The sequence below is a fragment of the Lissotriton helveticus genome, chromosome 9 (assembly GCF_964261635.1).
Source record: "Lissotriton helveticus chromosome 9, aLisHel1.1, whole genome shotgun sequence".
NCBI lineage: Eukaryota > Metazoa > Chordata > Amphibia > Caudata > Salamandridae > Lissotriton > Lissotriton helveticus.
In genome coordinates this window covers 443,872,691-443,891,607 of record NC_136070.1, presented here as the reverse complement: position 1 = coordinate 443,891,607, position 18,917 = coordinate 443,872,691, and the positions used below count along the sequence as shown (strand labels likewise).

Here is an 18,917-nt window from a genome sequence, read left to right as displayed (position 1 = left end):
TGCTGTGTATAAAGTATAAAAAATTCTCTGAAGGAACTAATGGTCAAAAAATGAACATCAAAGTGTTTGTTCAAGTAACCGCAAATCTATACTTGATAATAAACAAGAATTACTCAGAAAACTGAACAAGCAATACAGTTTGTATTGTACTGTTCATACAAACATTACATCGAATTGCAAAATGTTATCAGTCAAGCATTTAGTTGCTGAAACAATTATACTACATTACAAATATACAGAACACTCAATTTTGCCGTGGTGCCCAATGCATTTCGGGAGAATATCCCTACTTCGGGGGCGCTGTTGGAAAAAAACAAAGGTAAACATTGACACAATACGTGGTGAAACTTATTGACAAAGATATTTCAGAAACAAACAAGTACAATGTCCAAGGTTCAGTTACAGAATGCGAAAGAATTACTGGTATGAATGATTACTAGTCAATAAAAACCATCCGTAAATCTGTTAGAACCGCCACCATGTGAAGAGATAAACCATAGTCAACCAATGAAGATAGGATCAAAAAACAACGCCTTGCCTGTGATAAAAAATCAGCTGAATAGACCAAGCACCAGAACCAACATAGAAAACTGTAATGCTATGAATGCCGGAGTAGATAAGACAACTGTGGGTTTATATAAAGAAAAAAAGACTCACTAGTATGCTAAACTGAGTGTAGGAGACTAGTGCAACAAAGGAACTTGTGAGGCAGAAGTCTGTTAAATCTTCTCACAGTACTGGGTTGCTACAAACAATAAGTGAAGAAACTGAATGAGGTCTGAAGTACAGAGCGTGAGAAACACGAGCGAAGTGAACTTGCCAAACTTACTGGGATGCTGTTCTGAATGCGTCTGGTTATAGAAGCACAAATGCGACGGAGTACACGTGGTCACTGTTAAACAGAATGTTTAAGGACCAATTTAGAATTGTGCAAAAATTACTAACACCATTGCTGCTGGGCTATATACCACAAAATGTGTTACCTGAAAGCGCATGAACTGCACGTATTGCAACTGATGAAAACGCCGACTCAGGAAACAATGTGGAATGTTCGCTCAAAGCGAAGTGAAAACCTAGAAAAAATGCACCAAGCAAATTCTGCCGTCAGTTTCAAAAAAAGGGGACGCCTGGTGTATCAATACTGTTATTCTCTGTGCTAAGTGAAACTAACCTGACTTAGTCTGCCCATCCTGAAAAGAAGCGCAGCCACTGTTCACACCGTGTAGCGTGTGTGACTCACTCGTCACCGCCGGATTATACTACTAAGTGAGATAGCGAAATAGGACTACTATAGTCACCATCTTGTAATGTGCAAACGGAACGTACTACACGAATACACTGGTGTAAGTGAGAGTAAATGAAAAACATGAGCAAGTTAAAAAACCAAGAATGATAGGTGGGAAAATAGAAAATCCGGAAAAAAAGAAAAAATGTTGCTGAATGCAACCGGAGGAAATGGTTAATAATAACGCAAATAACGTGAGGTAGACTCGAGACTTGATACACTTTTATCACATCAGTAAAGGCATGAGTGTGAAAAAATCACCCAAAAGATATAAGTGGGAATGGAGTGAATGGGAACGTGTTAGTAGAACACATGAAACAGAATGATTGACTAAAGTAATCATCACACGTACAATCTACTGAGGACAAAACCTGAGGCATCAATGACTGGAATAAAGATATGACAACTCTACAGGAAGCACAGTAGTTCTATTCTGTCATTAGGCCCCCCTGGGGTTAGTGTCTGGAGATGCTTAATCCACCAGGCTTCTCTTTGTGATAACAATTTGTTAGTGTCCTGACCAGCTTTAGCTGCTAGTATTTCTAAGATGGTGTATCGTAGTTGAGCATTTGAATGGTGTGATTCTGTCCAATGTGTTGTAAAATATGTCTTGGTGCTTTGGTTACGGATGGTGCTTTTGTGTTCTGTTATCCGAACTTTGATTTTGCGTGTAGTTTTGCCTACGTATAATAGTCCACAGGGACATTTGATGGTGTAAATCACATTATTGGAGTTGCAATCTCCATTATGTCTTAGTGCTATATTCTTGCCAGAATGAGGGTGTTGGATAACATTGCCTTCGATGACGTTATTGCAATGTACGCAATTGTAACATTTACGCATACCACGGTGAGCCTGTGGTTGGGTTGGCGTCGTCGTCAGTATTTCTTTTAGATTTTGGCTACGTGTGTAGGCAAAAAGTGGTGGGTCCTTGAAGAGTCCCTTAAAGTCTGGCTCCTGTTTTAATATTTACCATCTGGATTTTATGATGTTTTTAATGACATTGGATCTTGTTGAAAACTTACTGACAAAGACATGTCTAGACTTTTCACACCTATTTTTGGTTTTCAGTAAATAGTTTCTGTCTTGTGTCACTGTCTTAGCAGTGGCCGCCAATACTACTGGTTGGGGATAACCTCGTTGTTCAAATTTGTGAGTCTGATCGCCTAGTTTTTCTGCAAGTTTATCTGGTTCAGAAGTGATCCGCTTAATCCTAAGCATCTGCGAATATGGTAAATTTTGCAGTAGTTTAGGAGGGTGAAAACTGGAAAACAATAGTAGATTGTTCTGGTCTGTGGGTTTGGTGTACACTGAAGTATTAAAACCGTTGTCAGTTTTGTGTATCAAAACGTCTAAGTAAGGAACAGTCTCATTACTCAATGTATGGGTGAATTTGATCCTCTCGTGTTTTATGTTCAATTCAGTGATGAGTGTCTCCAACAGTTCACTGGACTCTTTCCCAATCAAAAAAATGTCGTCGATGAATCTGACATAAAATACTAAGTTGAGACTCCAGCTCTCTTCTTTAAAAATGAATTCATTCTCAAAATGAGACATGAAGATATTAGCAAACGAGGGGGCCCCCGAAAAGCCCATTGAGGTTCCGCTTACTTGCAAATAGAAATCATTTTTCCATTGTAAGTAAATGTGTTGAAGACAAAATGTTAAAAGTTCAAGTAAAAAAACTTTATTCACTCCTACATCAGGTAACTGCAACGGCTCCCCATTCACAGGCGTCTATCCCATCCTTTAAAGGTATCGAAGTGTACAAAGATGTTACATCTATTGTGCACATGAGCCAAGATGATGAGAACGATTCTTGTAGTAATTGCAGACGATTAAGAAAGTGAGTAGTATCTTTAATGTAACTTTGCCAAGTTTGTACAAATTTCTGCAAAAAGTGATCAACCAAACGTCCAGCTGGCGCAAAAATAGAATCGCACCCGGAAACAATAGGACGGAAAGGAGGATTATTGAGACTCTTGTGCATTTAGGAAGCATGTACAGCTTTGGTCTCCTAGGGTGTGTTACTGTCAAAAAGCTGCGTAAATTGCTGGTAATCCAGGACATATTCTCAGCATGATCCAAAATTTGAATAAGAGTATCCATTATCATTGTTGTTGGGTCAGAGTCTAGCTTGATGTATGTTGTGCTGTCAGATAAATGTTCTAAGACTTTTTGTTCATAGAAACTGGTGTCCATAATTACAAGGGCGCCACCTTTGTCAGCCATTTGAAAAGTGATGGTTTCGTCATTACTCAAATTTCTCAGAATGTTGAATTCATCCTGCTTAAGGTTAGTGTGAACTTGAGGATGCAAGTTTAACTGTGAAAAATCATGTCTGATCAAATTTTCGAAGGTATCCAGTGACTTGTGTGAAACAGGTGCCAGAAACACACTTTTGGGTTTAAAAGATTGTAGTTCAGGATCTACTTCCTGTGAATACATTGACGTGTCCTCTAGGGTAGGAACAATGTTGGTAAAAAAATGCTTTAACCTCAAGTTCCGCATAAATTTAAAGGTAGATACTTCCAATTCTAAAGGGTTGGTGTGATAAATCGGAACGAAGGAAGTTCCTTTGTTCAAGACATTGATCTGTGCAGCAGTGAGATCTCGAGATGATATATTGATTACAAGATTTCCCCTTTGCTTCTCAAGATCCTGGCCTCCTGTTCCTGTTCTTTTACTCTTGCTCCTCCTTGTTGTTTTGGGTCTGGTGGTCTTCCTCCTGCTTGGCCCTTCTCAAAAAAAGGACCCGATTGAGTGAGTGAAGATTGAACCTGTTTGGCAGAAGAACCAGGTCTTTCCTTGGAACTGGAGGTACTGGGTTCGGTCGAAATGACAATTGGTGGTCTTGATGGATCAAGGTCTTCATCTGCCACTATGGATTCTTGGGATGAGGTGTTTGGTTTCTGGTATGGGCGACGTCTTGCGTACACTTCAGCCCAGGTATAGACCTCTTTAAGCTTGTAATCAATACTCATACTATCATCACATATAAGAGAAATGCAAGATGGCGCCGGTGTAGAACGCTACGATTTTACGAGTACAACAGAAAGCTTGAGGTAAGCTGGAATCGGGAGCATCAGTGCTGTTTGTCATAACAGCTAATCCTTATAAGATTGGACTGTAGAATCGCGGAATGTAAGATATACTATTATATATTTTTTAGGTGTCGTACTCGCACCTCTCTGACAGATGAAACCAAGTATAATAGAAGCAAGTCGACATATATGTTAAAACACAGTCCCAGTTTGCCGGCTGAAATTAACTGCTTAAGCTCACAACATATAAGGGGTGAGTTCGTGCGCACATGAGAAAATGACTTTATTAGATTAAGTTTGAATAATAGTAATACTTATATATGTTATGGTTGATTACAGATGGAGTAAAATAATTATAATATCTATTACTCATTTTGAAACTTATCAGCAAAACGAAATATTGGTACGTTGTAGCCTCATTTTGAATGACACTTGAGGTTAACACTATAAGTCATGATTTACTATTCATGACAGAGAGAATAATAATAGAGAATGGCACTCTTCTTTGGTGACTATTTACACTATGTCTTTATAGGCGTATAGAGCACTTTTGGGTGTCTTGAGTTTGAATTTGAGTTTGGTACCTTATCTGACTATTTCTTTTGACACTTTATGGTTAAAGGGTGTATCCCCTTATTATTTACTTAAGTTTACTTACTAGTGTAGAGAACTTAATCTCCATATGATGGAGTTTATATTAATATTCATAATTTTGTGTCTTTGGGTTGCAGCCCTGAGGAAGTCAAAGGTCATAATTGACCAGACGAAACATGTGTTGGCTGCGTCAGAACATTATGAAGAATTGTGATTTTGAACTCTTCAATGAAGAAAATAAATGGATAGATTCTACCATTTAAAGACTGAAATGTATGAACTTTGTGTGCTCAGAAGAAAATGGTATAGTGATTAAACTACCTTGGTGGTTTATATGTGGAATCGCGGTAACCGATTGCCTGCATCCTGAGCACCTATCCTACAATTTGGATTATTATACGGACCTTTACATGCAGTGCGCTCAAGTATAACTGTAACTATTTTTTTGTATTCCTACAGGACCCAGCCGCTTGTCCCTCTTGTACCCCGCGGTGGCGCCTGCCGCCGAGCATTTTGCGGGACCCGGATGATGTGGAAAGTATTCGGATTGTCATTGACTCTTATTTCACGAACAACGATATCCCTGAGACGCCATTCCCGGTGGTGTGGGATGCCTTCAAGGCCACGATCGGCGGTCACATCACTTCGCTCTCAAACGCGCGAGCGAGCGAGACTTTTAGAAGATAGTCTTTCCGCTGATTTTAAATCTGCAAAAAAACAAGATCAGTCCCGCTCTTCTCTTGCATCTTTATGGCGGCTTGCGAACCACAAGGGGCAACTTCGAACTTTACACACTAATAAGGCGGAAAGATCCCTGCTAGCCTTAAAGCAGCGGTACTATGAAGGGGGGGATAAGGTGGGCTGGCTGCTGGCGAGGCGTCTGACGGCATGGGCAGTGAAGGCTCACATAGCTAATATTCGGCTGCCGATGGCACCCGTGTCACCACGGAGCAGCCAAGTGTGAGGCCTTTAGGGCTTACTATGCTGCCCTCTACACTGCAGAAAAACCACCCTCGGATCTTATCGATGATGCACTGAACCTGTGTGCTTGGACTCCAATACACCCCGATCGTGCCCAAACTCTAGAGGGGCCTCTCACTGCAGCGGAAACGACAGCGGCACTAAAAGACCTTCCTCCCGGAAAGACACCGGGCCCGGATGGTCTCCCGCTGACCTTTTACCACATGTTTCAGACACAGCTCACACCCCACCTCCTGCGACTGTACAATTCCTTCTTGGACACGGACGGATCAACACCTTTCATGGGTATGGCGGAAATAGCCCTCATACCCAAACCTGGGAAGGACCCCGCGCTATGTGCCTCCTACCGCCCTAGAGCACTATTGAACACCAACCTTAAAATTTACACCCAAATTCTAGCCAAACAACTGGATACCCACCTTCCAGGTCTGGTGGAGCCGGACCAAGTAGGCTTTATTCATAACCGTCAAGGGGCGGACAATGCACGTAGAATCGCACACTTGGTAGGGAAAGCACACCATTGGAACATACAAGCCTGCCTTCTGTCGCTAGACGCGGAGAAGGCGTTCGACCGGGTGGACTGGACTTTCCTCCGGGCGGTGCTGCAGAGAGTCGGATTAGTCCGGAACATGGTGTTCAGGATTATGGCACCATACCTTGCCCCGCAGGCCAGGGTTCGGGTCAATGGGCAGCTCACAGAGCCCTTCCCCATTCGCAGAAGCACCCAACAGGGCTGCCTCCTGTCGCCTATGCTGTTCGCCCTTGTGGTAGAACCCTTGGCGGAGATGATCAGACAGAGGGTGGACATACATGGCATTTCTATGGGGGGTAGACAGAACAAGGTGGCGCTTTTCGCAGATGACCTTATCCTTACACACTCGCACCCGCACATATCTCTTCCGGCACCACACTCTCTGCTACAATCCTTCGAAAGGGCATCGGGCCTCAAAATTAACCATGGCAAATCTTGGGCCCTGAATCTCACAATCCCTAAGGAGGAGGTACCAACTTTGGAGAGGCTCGTGCCGTACCAGTGGGTTACTGATCACATTCAGTACCTTGGCCTTAAGCTAACTCCCTCCTTTGACACCTGGACTCAAATCAACTGGCGGGAATGAGAGTTGTACTAGAGGACCTGAGAAGGTGGAAGCCCTTGACAATGTCATGGCTGGGCAGAATCAATGCCATCAAAATGTCGATCCTCCCTAAAATATTGTATTTATTTCAATGCCTCCCCACTCCGATCCCGCAATACCAGATTCAAGGCCTCCAGCGCGACCTGACTACATTCATATGGGGCGGGCGTAGACCGCTATTTTCCCAGAAGATCCTCATGTTGCCGCGAGATAGGGGAGGGCTAGCCTGTCCCAATCTTCTAGATTATTATTGGGCCTCTCATCTCTGCTTCGCCTCGGAATGGACAACCACAAATTGAAAAGATCTGGCTCCATATGGACAGGATGGTCACTGGGCGCACCATCTGCGACCTTACAAGGCTGCACCGTACAGCGCGCTCCAGAAGCGCCTATATGGCTGTATCCATAAAAACGGTCTTGGAGATCTGGGAAACGGTGGCTGTTCGCAAGGATCTCACAACCTTCCCTTCTCCCCACACTCCCATTGCGGGGAATTCACTATTTCCCCTGGCTTACCGCTTCCAAGCACTTGCTAAATGGGTACGGGGGGATGCAGGGCGGTCAGCGATCTCTACAAGGGTGGAACACTAAAAATGTTCACGCAGTGCAGAAATGAATTTCACCTCCCATTGGGAGCTGGACTAGAGTATGCGCAATTGCACCACTGGGTCACCTTCTTGGAGATGCAGCAGGCGGCCACCCGACCATTCACCCCTTTTGAACGGCTGGTCCGCTCCTTCGACGAGTCGAAGGGCCTCATGTCTCGCACATATCAGATCCTACAACACCCCCTGGTGATACCTACCCGTCCATACCAGCATAAGTGGCAACAGATGTCTACCACGGAAATTACACCCTCGCAATGGAATAGTTTATGCTGTGACATACCCAAGGTCTACCGCAGTATCTCGCAAAGGGAGAATGCATACAAAATCATGACTCAATGGTATTATACGCCTTACCGGCTCCACAAAATGTTCCCTGCCTCCTCTCCTTTGTGATGGAGGTGTTCGGCGGCAGCTGGGGATTTCATACACATTTGGTGGGCATGTCCATTCTTGACCCTGTTCTGGAAAGAAGTTCTAAGTCATATTAAAAGGGTACTTGGCTTCCCCCTGCCTGCCTCCATCAACACGATCCTCTTGGGTATCAAACCAGTTAAATTAAAGGCACTCACCCGTAGTGATTGGATTCTGGCACAGCATATGCTTGGAGCAGCCAAGCAACTTATAGCGTTGAACTGGAAGAAAGTGGAAGCCCCCCCAATTGCTGCTTGGTATGTGCGCTTATGGCATGTCCTAACTATGGAGCTATTTACAGCGCGCCTACAAGCCAGAGACACTCACTTCACCGCTGTCTGGCGGCCCCTAATTAAGTACCTTTGCAAACTAGAACATGCACACTTTCTACCTGCCAAACTTAGAGCGCTGCGACTTTCTGAAGATGCAGTCCTCCCTTTGGACCCCCGATAGGCTGCTCTCACACCCAGGTTAACATAGTGCGCAGCCTCTTTTAATAAGTAATGGTATTTCCACTGGCATACACCGTTGGCTCTGCCTCCTATCCGCCCGCCTACACAATGCTTTCTTCTATGCCTACCTATCTGTCCTCTCTACCTTTCGCTCTCTCTGACTCCTTCACGTTTCTTCTTCTCCGGGCCCTTCACCCACGTTCTGATGTTAATGTTCTTAATGGGCTTTGTGAATCACCACAACGAACCAACACTGCTTTGCATACTAAACCATGCGGCCGGCCCAATAAGGGTTGTTGGCGACATGCTCTGTTTAAGTTGCCCTGCTACTGTCCTTTCATACTTGTAAAGGCACACCTATATGACGCGGCCGACCCTGCATAGGGTTGTGGGCATGACGCCGTGTATACCTGGCCCTGTGTTTTCCCTTTGTTGCGAAAATAAAATAGATTTCCAACAAAAAAAAGTGACGGAAGGTAGCTCTCTTCACGGATCTGCTCTAGCTGGAGTGGAAATAAAATATGGGGAAAATATAGGGGACACAGACGCCATTTCAGCATGGATGATGTCACCATGCGGAGCCGACAGACACCACCTACTGGCGCTCAAGTGTATTGCTTGAGCAAAAGTCTTCTGGATCCAGCCGGACGCCTGGGATATTCTAAGGTAAGGAATCTGCGGCTATAAATAAGAAGCTTCATCTGTCGGATAATCAACTCAAAAAGAACCAGTGGCAATTTCCTTAGAATATAGAATAATAAAGTCCACATTTGTAAAGCGCACAATCACCCGTAAGGGTCTCTAGGCGCTGGGGGCCGTCGGGAAGATTAAGCGAGCTATTGCCCAGAGTCACATGGTGCTGGGCTAACCTGCCGCCGGAGCCGGGGATCGAACCGTGGTCCCCAGATTCCAGCGTCAGTCGCCCTGGCCGCGGCGCCACACCTCTCCCACCTTAAATTAACAGTGTTTGAGGCCATGGCTCTGAAGGCTTTGAGCCCTTCAAGCACTTAACAAAAACAACTAGCATAACATATGTTGCAATATATTTTATGCAACCTTAATATGAGTTGTAGGAAAAGGAATGTTTACCTTATATGCTTCTACCAAGGCAATGCAATCACTTCTACTGTTAGCAGCAAAATTCATTTTACTCCTGTAAATAAATTTTACAGTGTTAAAAACAATGTTCTCAATATGACTAGAATTAAATAATAGTCACAGCCGCAAGGCAAATGCATCACACAAGTAAGTGGATAATATTTCATTATTAGACAATGTCCTTACCTGTAAAAAAAGTTCTCCAATTTGGGTGTTACCTACAGAATGAAAGTTAAAATATTCCCTAATAGCTCACCTAGTATATTGAATTTTTTTTTTTTTATTGAGATCCATCAACAACATACAAATGCATCCATATAACAATATAAATATCCAGTAATAAATCCTTTCATAATAGCTAAAAACAGCATAAAAAGTCAACTGAAGAAAAGTTACATAGTCAGAATAAAATCCAGAATGACCTTTGACTAGAAAAAACATTAGGGACCAGATACAGTATAATTTTGTTATTGAAAAGATAATAACTAAGGTGCCCACAATAAATAAAAATGTAAGTCTGGGTAAAGCTTGAAAGTGTAGCCGAAAAGAAGGCTACTAATGGTGTTTTGGTGAATTAAAGATCAGATACGACGTCGCCTGCCTTAAGAAAAGCTAAGGTGCCTATAGTGCATTAGGTACATTAAACTATGCAAAAATATCAACATATGTGCCATAAATAATGTTTCATCATGTTAAACGACTTCGACAACTAATAAAAAAATTGTAAAATAGGTTTCTATAGTGCAATAAAGTGCAAGAACATATATAAATATGTCAACACATGAAACATCAGGTACAATTTCAGCATATTAGGAGTACCTTTAAAATGTAAGCTTTTATTTAAAATGTAATAGAAATGGGCCGCCCAGACTTTTTAAAACTTCTTAATCCCCCCCAATTCGCAATGCATTCAAGTGCTCACTATTTCTAACCTGCTTCATTTTCCGAACCCACTTGCATTTTGTTGGTACCAGGTCTGATCGTCATCTCTGAAGCAGGAGTGACCTGGCAACCGCCATCGCAATATATAATAATGTAACCAACTTATCAGAAAGATGTTGAGTAGGGTCATAGCCAAGGACTTTGAGCCAATTGTTGGAGTCTATTGTGATAAAACATTCCGACTCCAAATGTCGAAAAATATCGTACCAGAACCCCTGAATTGGAGGGCACTGTGATACATTACGCGGGCTGTTGGATGATTCAAGCAGCGAAAACACTGACCGGATTGGCTGATGAAGACCTTAGATAAAAAATGTGGCGTTCTAAATAGAAGCCATTTGCTGAAGAATAGCATCCGCCACCAGTTAGCCCCCCTTAACCTACTAAATTTAAGGTTATTTAATTCGGATCACATACTTGCAGTAATCTTCAAACATTCGTGTTTTTTCCATTTTGTTATTGCTTTCTCAGCGAGATCCAGACCATTGATAGGGGCTAAAAGTTTTTTCCACTCCCCGGGTTTCCTAACTGTGATTTCTTGAAATAGTATGTTTGCCAGATTTTTACTTTCATTAATCTGTATCAGATCCGAATTACTAAGGAACTTGATAAGAATATTACATGACCCGAGAAGTAAGAAATCATTTGGGATTAAATCATACATTCCGGAAATGTTTAGCCTTATAAAATCTGACATTTTCCGAAAGCTGGCTTTAGCCCATTTTTTAATAATTTCAGACGATTATCTAATCCCAAATACTGAAGTGAATTCGGATAACGGGGTTGAGGAATTGATTACTGGGACTTTATATCTTTTATAAAAGTCCTGACCTTTATGAAAGAACCAATACAAACACTTATTGCGCACTGATACAGGGGATTTCAAAAATGTTAACGGACAGCGTATATGGTACTCCTTGCAAATTAAATTTATAAAATAATTTACTAATAGTCTTGTATTCGATTCCAACTTAAACCTAGACATATTTTGTGCAAAGTATGCAAAATATTAATTCCTGAGGTTAGGGAGAGCTAACCCACCATTCTCCAACTCCTCATATAAAGTACTTAGGGGGTTTTCTTTCCCCAAATAAAGGATGTAAACATGGACTCTAATTTGACAAAGAAAGGTTGCTGTTAAAACACACGGAATTGCGAAAATAAAAAATTAAATAACGGGAAAACAGACATCTTGATCAGTGAGACCCTCCCCATAATAGTTAACGGGAGTGAGTTCCATGGATGCAGTAATTCCTGTACTTTCAGCAGAAGCAGGGCAAAATTTAATTCATACGAGTCAGAGATCTGTGACGAAAAATAAACCAGCAGATATTTTTTTGGTTTAGAATATAAACAGGACAAAATATCAGTGTAAAACATTGGGCTTGATCCACACTAGATTATTTCTGTTTTCCTTTTGTTCATTTTATACACGCAGAGCATTTCAAACTGCTCAAAAAATTCAAAGACTTTTACTTGGGCCCCCTTATCACCTTTATGAGCATGAGATTGTCTGCATATAATTTTAGTTTCCCCATAGTAGGTAAAGGGGGAAGAATATCTGTATTATCTCGAATAGCGATAACCAAAGGTTCAATAAATAAAGCTAATAAAACGACCAGTGGACAGCCTTGTCTGGTCCCCCGTTTGACACTAATTTGTTCTGCCTCAGAGGCGTTAACGATAATATTGGCTTCTGCGTCATGGTAAATTCTCTGAATCAACGCCGTAATCTTGGGGAATATACCAAAACTAGAGAGCATATGAAATAAAGTCTCCCAGACCATGTGGTCAAATGCCTTCTCGGCGTCTAACAGGACAAAGGCTGGTATTTTCTTGGTCTCAAAATAATCCAGTGCTTCTGCTAAATAATGCGTGTTGGTCCCAAGCTGTCTCCCTGCAATAAAACCATTTTGATCGGAATGGATCAGGTTCAAGGCTATTACATTGAATCTGTTGGATAAAAGTTTAGTGATGATCTTATAGTCAGAGTTTAAAAGTGTGATTGGGCGATATGAATTGGGGTCTTCACAGTCTTTTCCCTTTTTTTAAAAACTAACTACAATCCTTCTTCGGAATGAAGGTGGTATCAAGCCTCGCCCTAAAATTGAATTAGCGATCAGCAAAAAATATTTTAAGACAGCCCCAGAAAATGTTTTTAAAAACTCAGCCGGGAGACCGTCCACAGGCTTTACCATTCGGGAGTTTTTTATAACATCCCCCAGTTCTTCTTTAGAGAAAGGGCGCATCATTCTAATTTTATCGAACTCGGAGAGTATCGGAAATTCCTGTTCCTGAAGGAACTTGTCCAGGGATGCATTATCAATGGATTGTGGTTGACCATAAATACTCCTGTAGATTTGGAACATTATGTCCACTATAACAGCGGGATCTTCACTTCGGGTACCAGTTACAGGACATCTCAATGTACTAATCTGGTTACCTGGGGCCTATTCCCGGGCGTGCCCTGCAAAAACCTCCTGGTATAATTACTTTCTTCATATACCTTTTTCCAATGGTTACTATTAATAGTTTCACATTCTACATGATAGGCTTTGCTAAGATCCCGTTTGGCCTAGTCAAGTTTTCGTTGGTTTGGGGGCCAAGGGGGCTAGTAAAAAGGTACCATAGCACCTTTGCACCTTCTGTTCTAGGTTTCACTTTTTTCCTTCTCTTTTCTAGAACTTTCAGCATCTTTCCCTTTAGCTAGTCCTCGAATATATGCCTTAAGAGAGTTCCAGACAATATGGGGAGGAGCCGTCCCGTAGTTTCTCGCGCGAAACTCCTTTATCTATGTTTTCAGAGTAGCACCCATCTTTCTTCCGATAGATATTGCCTATTTAAAGTCCATCCATTAGAATGAGCCAAGATTTTACCTAACTGAAGCTCTAAGATGATCATAGCATGATCCGAAAATCCGTTTGGAAGGATTTTCAGCGGACTAAAAATCAGGGTATTCGATATAAGAAAAAAATTGAGGTGCGAAATCTGCCCGAAAAACAGGTAATATGCAATCTCGGTAATAGTCAGTAATACTGCCATCCGGGTTCGATTATATCCTATAATTTTGAATAATTCTAAAAGTTTTAGGTTTCAATTATTTATTTTAGAAATGACTGAGGAATCAATTTTTGGGTTGAGTAGAAAATGATCTCCCCCTATAATCACTCCACCAGGAATTTCTATTAGGGATTGAAAAAACTCTTCGTATGGTACAGGATTATCCTCTACTGGGGCATAAATACTAGCAAAGTTTAGGTATCTGTTCCCCAGGTTACAGGTCGCCCAACACCACCTTCCTCTCTGATCACTTACGAAGTTAACTACCTCTGCTTGAAGTTTTTGCCCAAGAAAAGATCGCCGTGCCGTGATGTGATGCGGAGGAGGAGAAGGAGAAGCACCGGTATGTTGCCCAGGACCTAAACACAGAAAAATATGCTAGATTCCCCTCCGATATATGGGATCTCTTGAATTAGGATGACGGCTAGATAGTTTCTGTCGTAATCCATGATTCAATGGCCCGCATTTTCTTTTTATTGTTGAGACCGTTGACATCAAAAGAGACCACCTTTAGGATTTCCTTTTTATCCATTAGCACACTGCACGGTATAATCCTAAAGGGGTCACGAAGTAGGCAATGGTTTGCTGGAGGGAAACAGGTTCTATCATTATTCCCCCACTTGCTCCGACAGGGTATAGATTTGTAGGGTAGAATTTTGATGAATCTAGATTTTACAAATTGATCTCTTTTTTTCCTCTTGCTTCCCAATCCACCCCTGTGCACCCCCTCCCCAAAAAGCCTGGGTGAGCAGTCCGCTGTCTCTGCTCACGCCCGACAGGCTTACCCAACACCCCAAAACTGGCACCTTGACCTTGTGCCAGGTGCTACCGGCCTACATACCCCTCCCCACCTCACCCAGGGTGTGAAGAAAAGAAAGAGAAGGACTCAGAAAGAGAAAAAAGAAGAAGAAAAGATAAGCCCCCAAAAACTGAGAGAAAAAAAAACTGACAAAAAAGAAAATATACAACTAGTTACATCAGCTAGGAGGAAGATGCGCAGGCACCTGTAGGGCCCTCATAAGAGTCTGATCCCCATTATGTTCTGGGAGGACATTTTTTTTAATGAAAGAGTTGACTTATTGTTGTGTCTGCTGCCCCTCGAGCCTTTCCGGAATACAGAGGATACAAAGATTAGAGCGTCTAGAGTGATTCTCCAACTCCTCCAATTTGTACTCCGCTGCAGATTTTTGGCTATGATAAGCAGCGACTTTATCAATCATTATAGAAACTTGATCCTCCTACTGAGAAATCCTAGTCTCCGCCTCAAGAAATCGCGCCGGGACACGAGCCATGTTGTCCTTGATTTTAGTGAGGCGGGCGTGGATGGCAGCAATTTCCGTGGATTGAGAGACTTTGAGCTCTCTAATCTCCAGAATTAAGTTGAGCAGGCTCTTAGCATCCCATTGCAAAGTAAAGCGTCTATCATCCTGAGAGGAGCTTTCCTGAGTCAATCGGGCCCAGATTTAGATTGCACTGCAGATGCTACAGAAGATACGGTGTTATCAGGTACTGCCTGTCCAACGTCTTCAGGAGTGGGTAATCCAGACAGGCTCCGTTCTGGAAATGGCAAGGGTTGAACAAGAGGGTGTGAAAGGACACCACTGCCAGCGCAGAGAGACATACCCTCAATGGAGTCAGAAGGCTGTTCAGCTGTTGGTGGGGCACTCTCCACCCCCTCTGCGCCAGATATTAATCCAGATTTAGCTTTCAAGAATAGAGAGTATTTTTTAAGTTCCTTTGATTTCCCACCCTCAGCATTGCCCCAGAAGTCATCGCCTCTGGTTCCTCCAAAATGTGTGTAGTTGAGGGCACCGGCCCCAGGAGAAATAACGGGGCTAGTACTCGTGTTCAGATCAGCAGAGCCCCCAGGATAGTCTTTCTGGGACAGCTCTGTGGTGGCCATCGGGGAATTTTCTGTGGGCAGTCCCAGATCTTACCTCAAGGCTGCAGCGCGATTATTCCGGCTGCTGCTTGTCCTACTCATTTTGTGACCCTCTGAACCAGAACTGGGGAATCGAGATGGGTTGCAGCAGTATTTCTGGAAAGATTTTGCATATTGAAAGTTCCAAAAAGTTTCTATAGCTGTTCTCGTGAATTACCAGGTGTTACAGGTAGAGGAAAAAGAAGGCTTTTGCGCAAAGTACTCCCTCAGCTACCCTCTAACAAGTAGTACGAAAGATCAATGCACAGACAGGAAGCAGAGCACATGCACTTACCCTCTTGGCATGAAACCTGGTGGTGCCCTATGACATGGCAAAAGCGAGTCTCATATGTAGCAAACCTGCTAGAATTCTGGGATGTAGTGCTGCCCGAACAGAAATTTCTTAATGCGTCCTTGATGTCCTCAGCAGATATTCCGGAGCAGCACAGCTGGAGACAAAGAGCCAGGAGCTTGGTTAGTATTAAGGCTCCCACTAGCTGTTCTATGACTGCAGTCTGTAAAGTTGTAAAGGCGCAGAGGGCTTGACCAGTCTTATCCAATCTTTTCAGCTGTATTTATATGAGGCTAAGACGCCCAACCGGCTGTGCTGCGCTGGACTGCAGTCTTCTTCACATCAAACATCCGATCTCCTACAGGCTGCTGGCCAGGAAAGGGCGAGAGATAAATCCCCCATAATGATGCTCCGGGTTGTAGCGAGCGCCGGAGCCTCACCAGCTCTCACTCACAACATCAACCCCAGCCATTCCGCCCGTGAACGTAGTGTTTCTGCGAGCGTCCTAGAAGTGGAGGGGGGTGTGGCTTACGACGCGTTCAGCCGGTAGCCTGCATTCTACAGAACCACGAGTGGATAGAGCATATTGAAAAAAACATGAGTATAATATTAGTGTAACTAGCCTTCACCATTTGTTTTGGCTGTGTGTGATAAGAACATTCTACACAGTATCATTCTCTGGCAAAAATCTTAAATTTGGTTTAGAAATAAGATAATTCAAGAGTCTTAAAGAATGAAATACTTTGATTATGTTCATAGTGCAGACAAGTTCCCCAGTCAACCATATATCATTTATATTTAAAGCTGGGTACCAAACCAGAGTGCCCTTTATTATTATACTGTCCATTAAAGTCCATAAAATGTTCAAAGTGTCTAAGCCAAATGTATCAAGTCACTCTGTGGTGCTCCATGTGGAAAGTACATCAAGTATTGATAAACAGTCAAGTTTTTAAAATGTTCCTTAGTAGACCTAGATTTTGCAAATTTTTATTATAAAACATGCAGAAGTCAACCACCTGCAGAACTCCTCTAAAATTATAAAATCATTGGCCATCAGAAGTTTTCAAGTATTAGATCTTAGAGCTCTCACAGGAGAGTACACGTGAAATTTTGGTATGCAAAGGTAGGGGAACACTTAATGAATGGGTTCATAAACTGGTGTAAGAGTAATGAATTTGTGATGGATTGGAACTTCTGTTCTTGCATCATGATTCTAAATTGTTTGAAATCTTCAGTTTTGGAGGCCCCAAGATAAAGGCAAATATAATAGTCTAAGTGATAGCCATTGATTGCAGCTATGTGATTATCAGGAGAAAAAAGTCTTAATTTGACACGTTTTTGCAATTTCACTTAGCCTTGAGTATTGAGGGCAAATAACACACTAACAAAACAGTTATTCATCTTCATTCATTCAAAGGAGGGGTTTAAGTTGAACAAGTTAGGGTGCAAGCCTACCATATACAGTTTATTTTCTTCCTTCAATGCAAATCAGTTTGTGCCCCCCCATGTTTGTACAAAGTTCATATAAATCTGAAATACAATTAGGTATTGGAATATCTGAATCAAAAAAAGAAAATAAAAATTCAATGATATCAACCAGTAAGCTGCTCAATGAGGGCAGGGCATTTAGCACAGACTACACACAATAAAAAAGAAAACAGAATAGTACACTGTTTAGATTCCTACCCATTATGGGTAATGTGTGGATGGATGATGGGGGGGAAAAAGTGTATACAAAATTGAGTAGAACATTTAATTTGGGGCATCAACAAGAGACCTCTAGCCTCACAAAAATATTAGTCAACACAGGGGCTTCACAACATAAAGACGTGTGTTAAACAACCTCTAAGACAAGCTACGTGAGGCTTGTGATCCAGAGATCAACAATCACTTTTCTGATTCGAAATTGCATAACATGGGTAGCACGCCTCTTCCTGAGTTGTGCTTTCATTGTAAAGGCAAGTGATTGAATCACTAGTAAATTAAATCTGATACACCTAGTCCCATTTATAAAATGTAATGATTTAATTATAGGAGTTAAGACAAAGACCTATAACAAAGATACCCTCTTGAAAAAAGGCTTGATTTGTATATCTCAACCAATGCAGAAAAAGTATATATAAAAACATATTCCTATGCAATTTAAAATAAACATGTGCATATGCCCCATGTATCCATCTCAATATAGAATTACCTATAAACAGATCTACAAAAGTCATTAAATTTTGCAGAAATACAGAGTCAAACGCATGTAATCCAAAGAGGCTCCCCTTTAGAAATAAATCGTGTAATACAGCCTACCCAAAGCTGCATCACTGTGCTGTGCCGATTCCAGGTAATAATTCTGCATGAATGGTTGCACACTGTTCCAGGTCGCAGCACGACATACTTTCAAGAGGCACTCCCATAAACAAAGCAGTTCAGGCAGAAACTGCTCTAATTGAATGTTCCCTGGTTGTTCTTCAAGTGGCAACCTTGGATTGTGGCTTGGATCCATCGAGCTATGGTAGTTTTTGTGACCACAGCACCCTTATGTGTGTGTCCATATGAGACCAACAGCCGGTCAGTTCCCCTCAGCTGTTTAGTGATATGTAGGTAGAACTTTAGAAATCTTTAGATATCTAGTGTATGGAGAGACCTTTCCGCTGCTGTGGTTGGATTCAGGAAGAAAGTTCATAATATTATGGGCTCATTGAGGTGAAAGTCAGTAGAGATTTTCAGGAATACATTTTGAATTGGTTCTGAGAACAACAGAATAGTCAGTGAAGCGCAACAAAGGTTCTTGAGTTGTGAAAGCCTGTATCTCAATCGCCCTTGCGGCTGAAGTGAGCCCTAGCAACAGTGCCACCTTCCAAGTGTGAAATTTGAGTCCTGCTCTGTGTATGGGTTCAAATGAACTTTTTATGAGTTGAGCTAAAACTACATTCACGTGCCAGTCAAGAGGAGGAGCCCTTACAGGAGGGAAAACCCTGAACAATCCTTTCATTCACTCTGATGATTCTGCTTCAGTACAGAGTAAATACAAGGAACACCTACATCTAGGTATTGCACCGAGATGAACCTTGATGGAGGCATCCATCAAATCAGATTGAG

General features: G+C 42.2%; 1 protein-coding gene across 2 annotated transcripts in view; it reads right to left on the bottom strand.

Moving 5' to 3' along the window:
• The window catches only part of TDRD9 (tudor domain containing 9), a 2,642,469-nt gene that overhangs the window by 1,443,077 nt on the left and 1,180,475 nt on the right, over nucleotides 1–18,917 (bottom strand). For both annotated transcript variants that reach the window (XM_078660267.1, XM_078660268.1), the window contains one exon: nucleotides 9,601–9,664. In XM_078660267.1, the coding sequence (XP_078516393.1) occupies nucleotides 9,601–9,664 (64 nt within the window). The remainder of the gene's footprint in view (nucleotides 1–9,600; nucleotides 9,665–18,917) is intronic.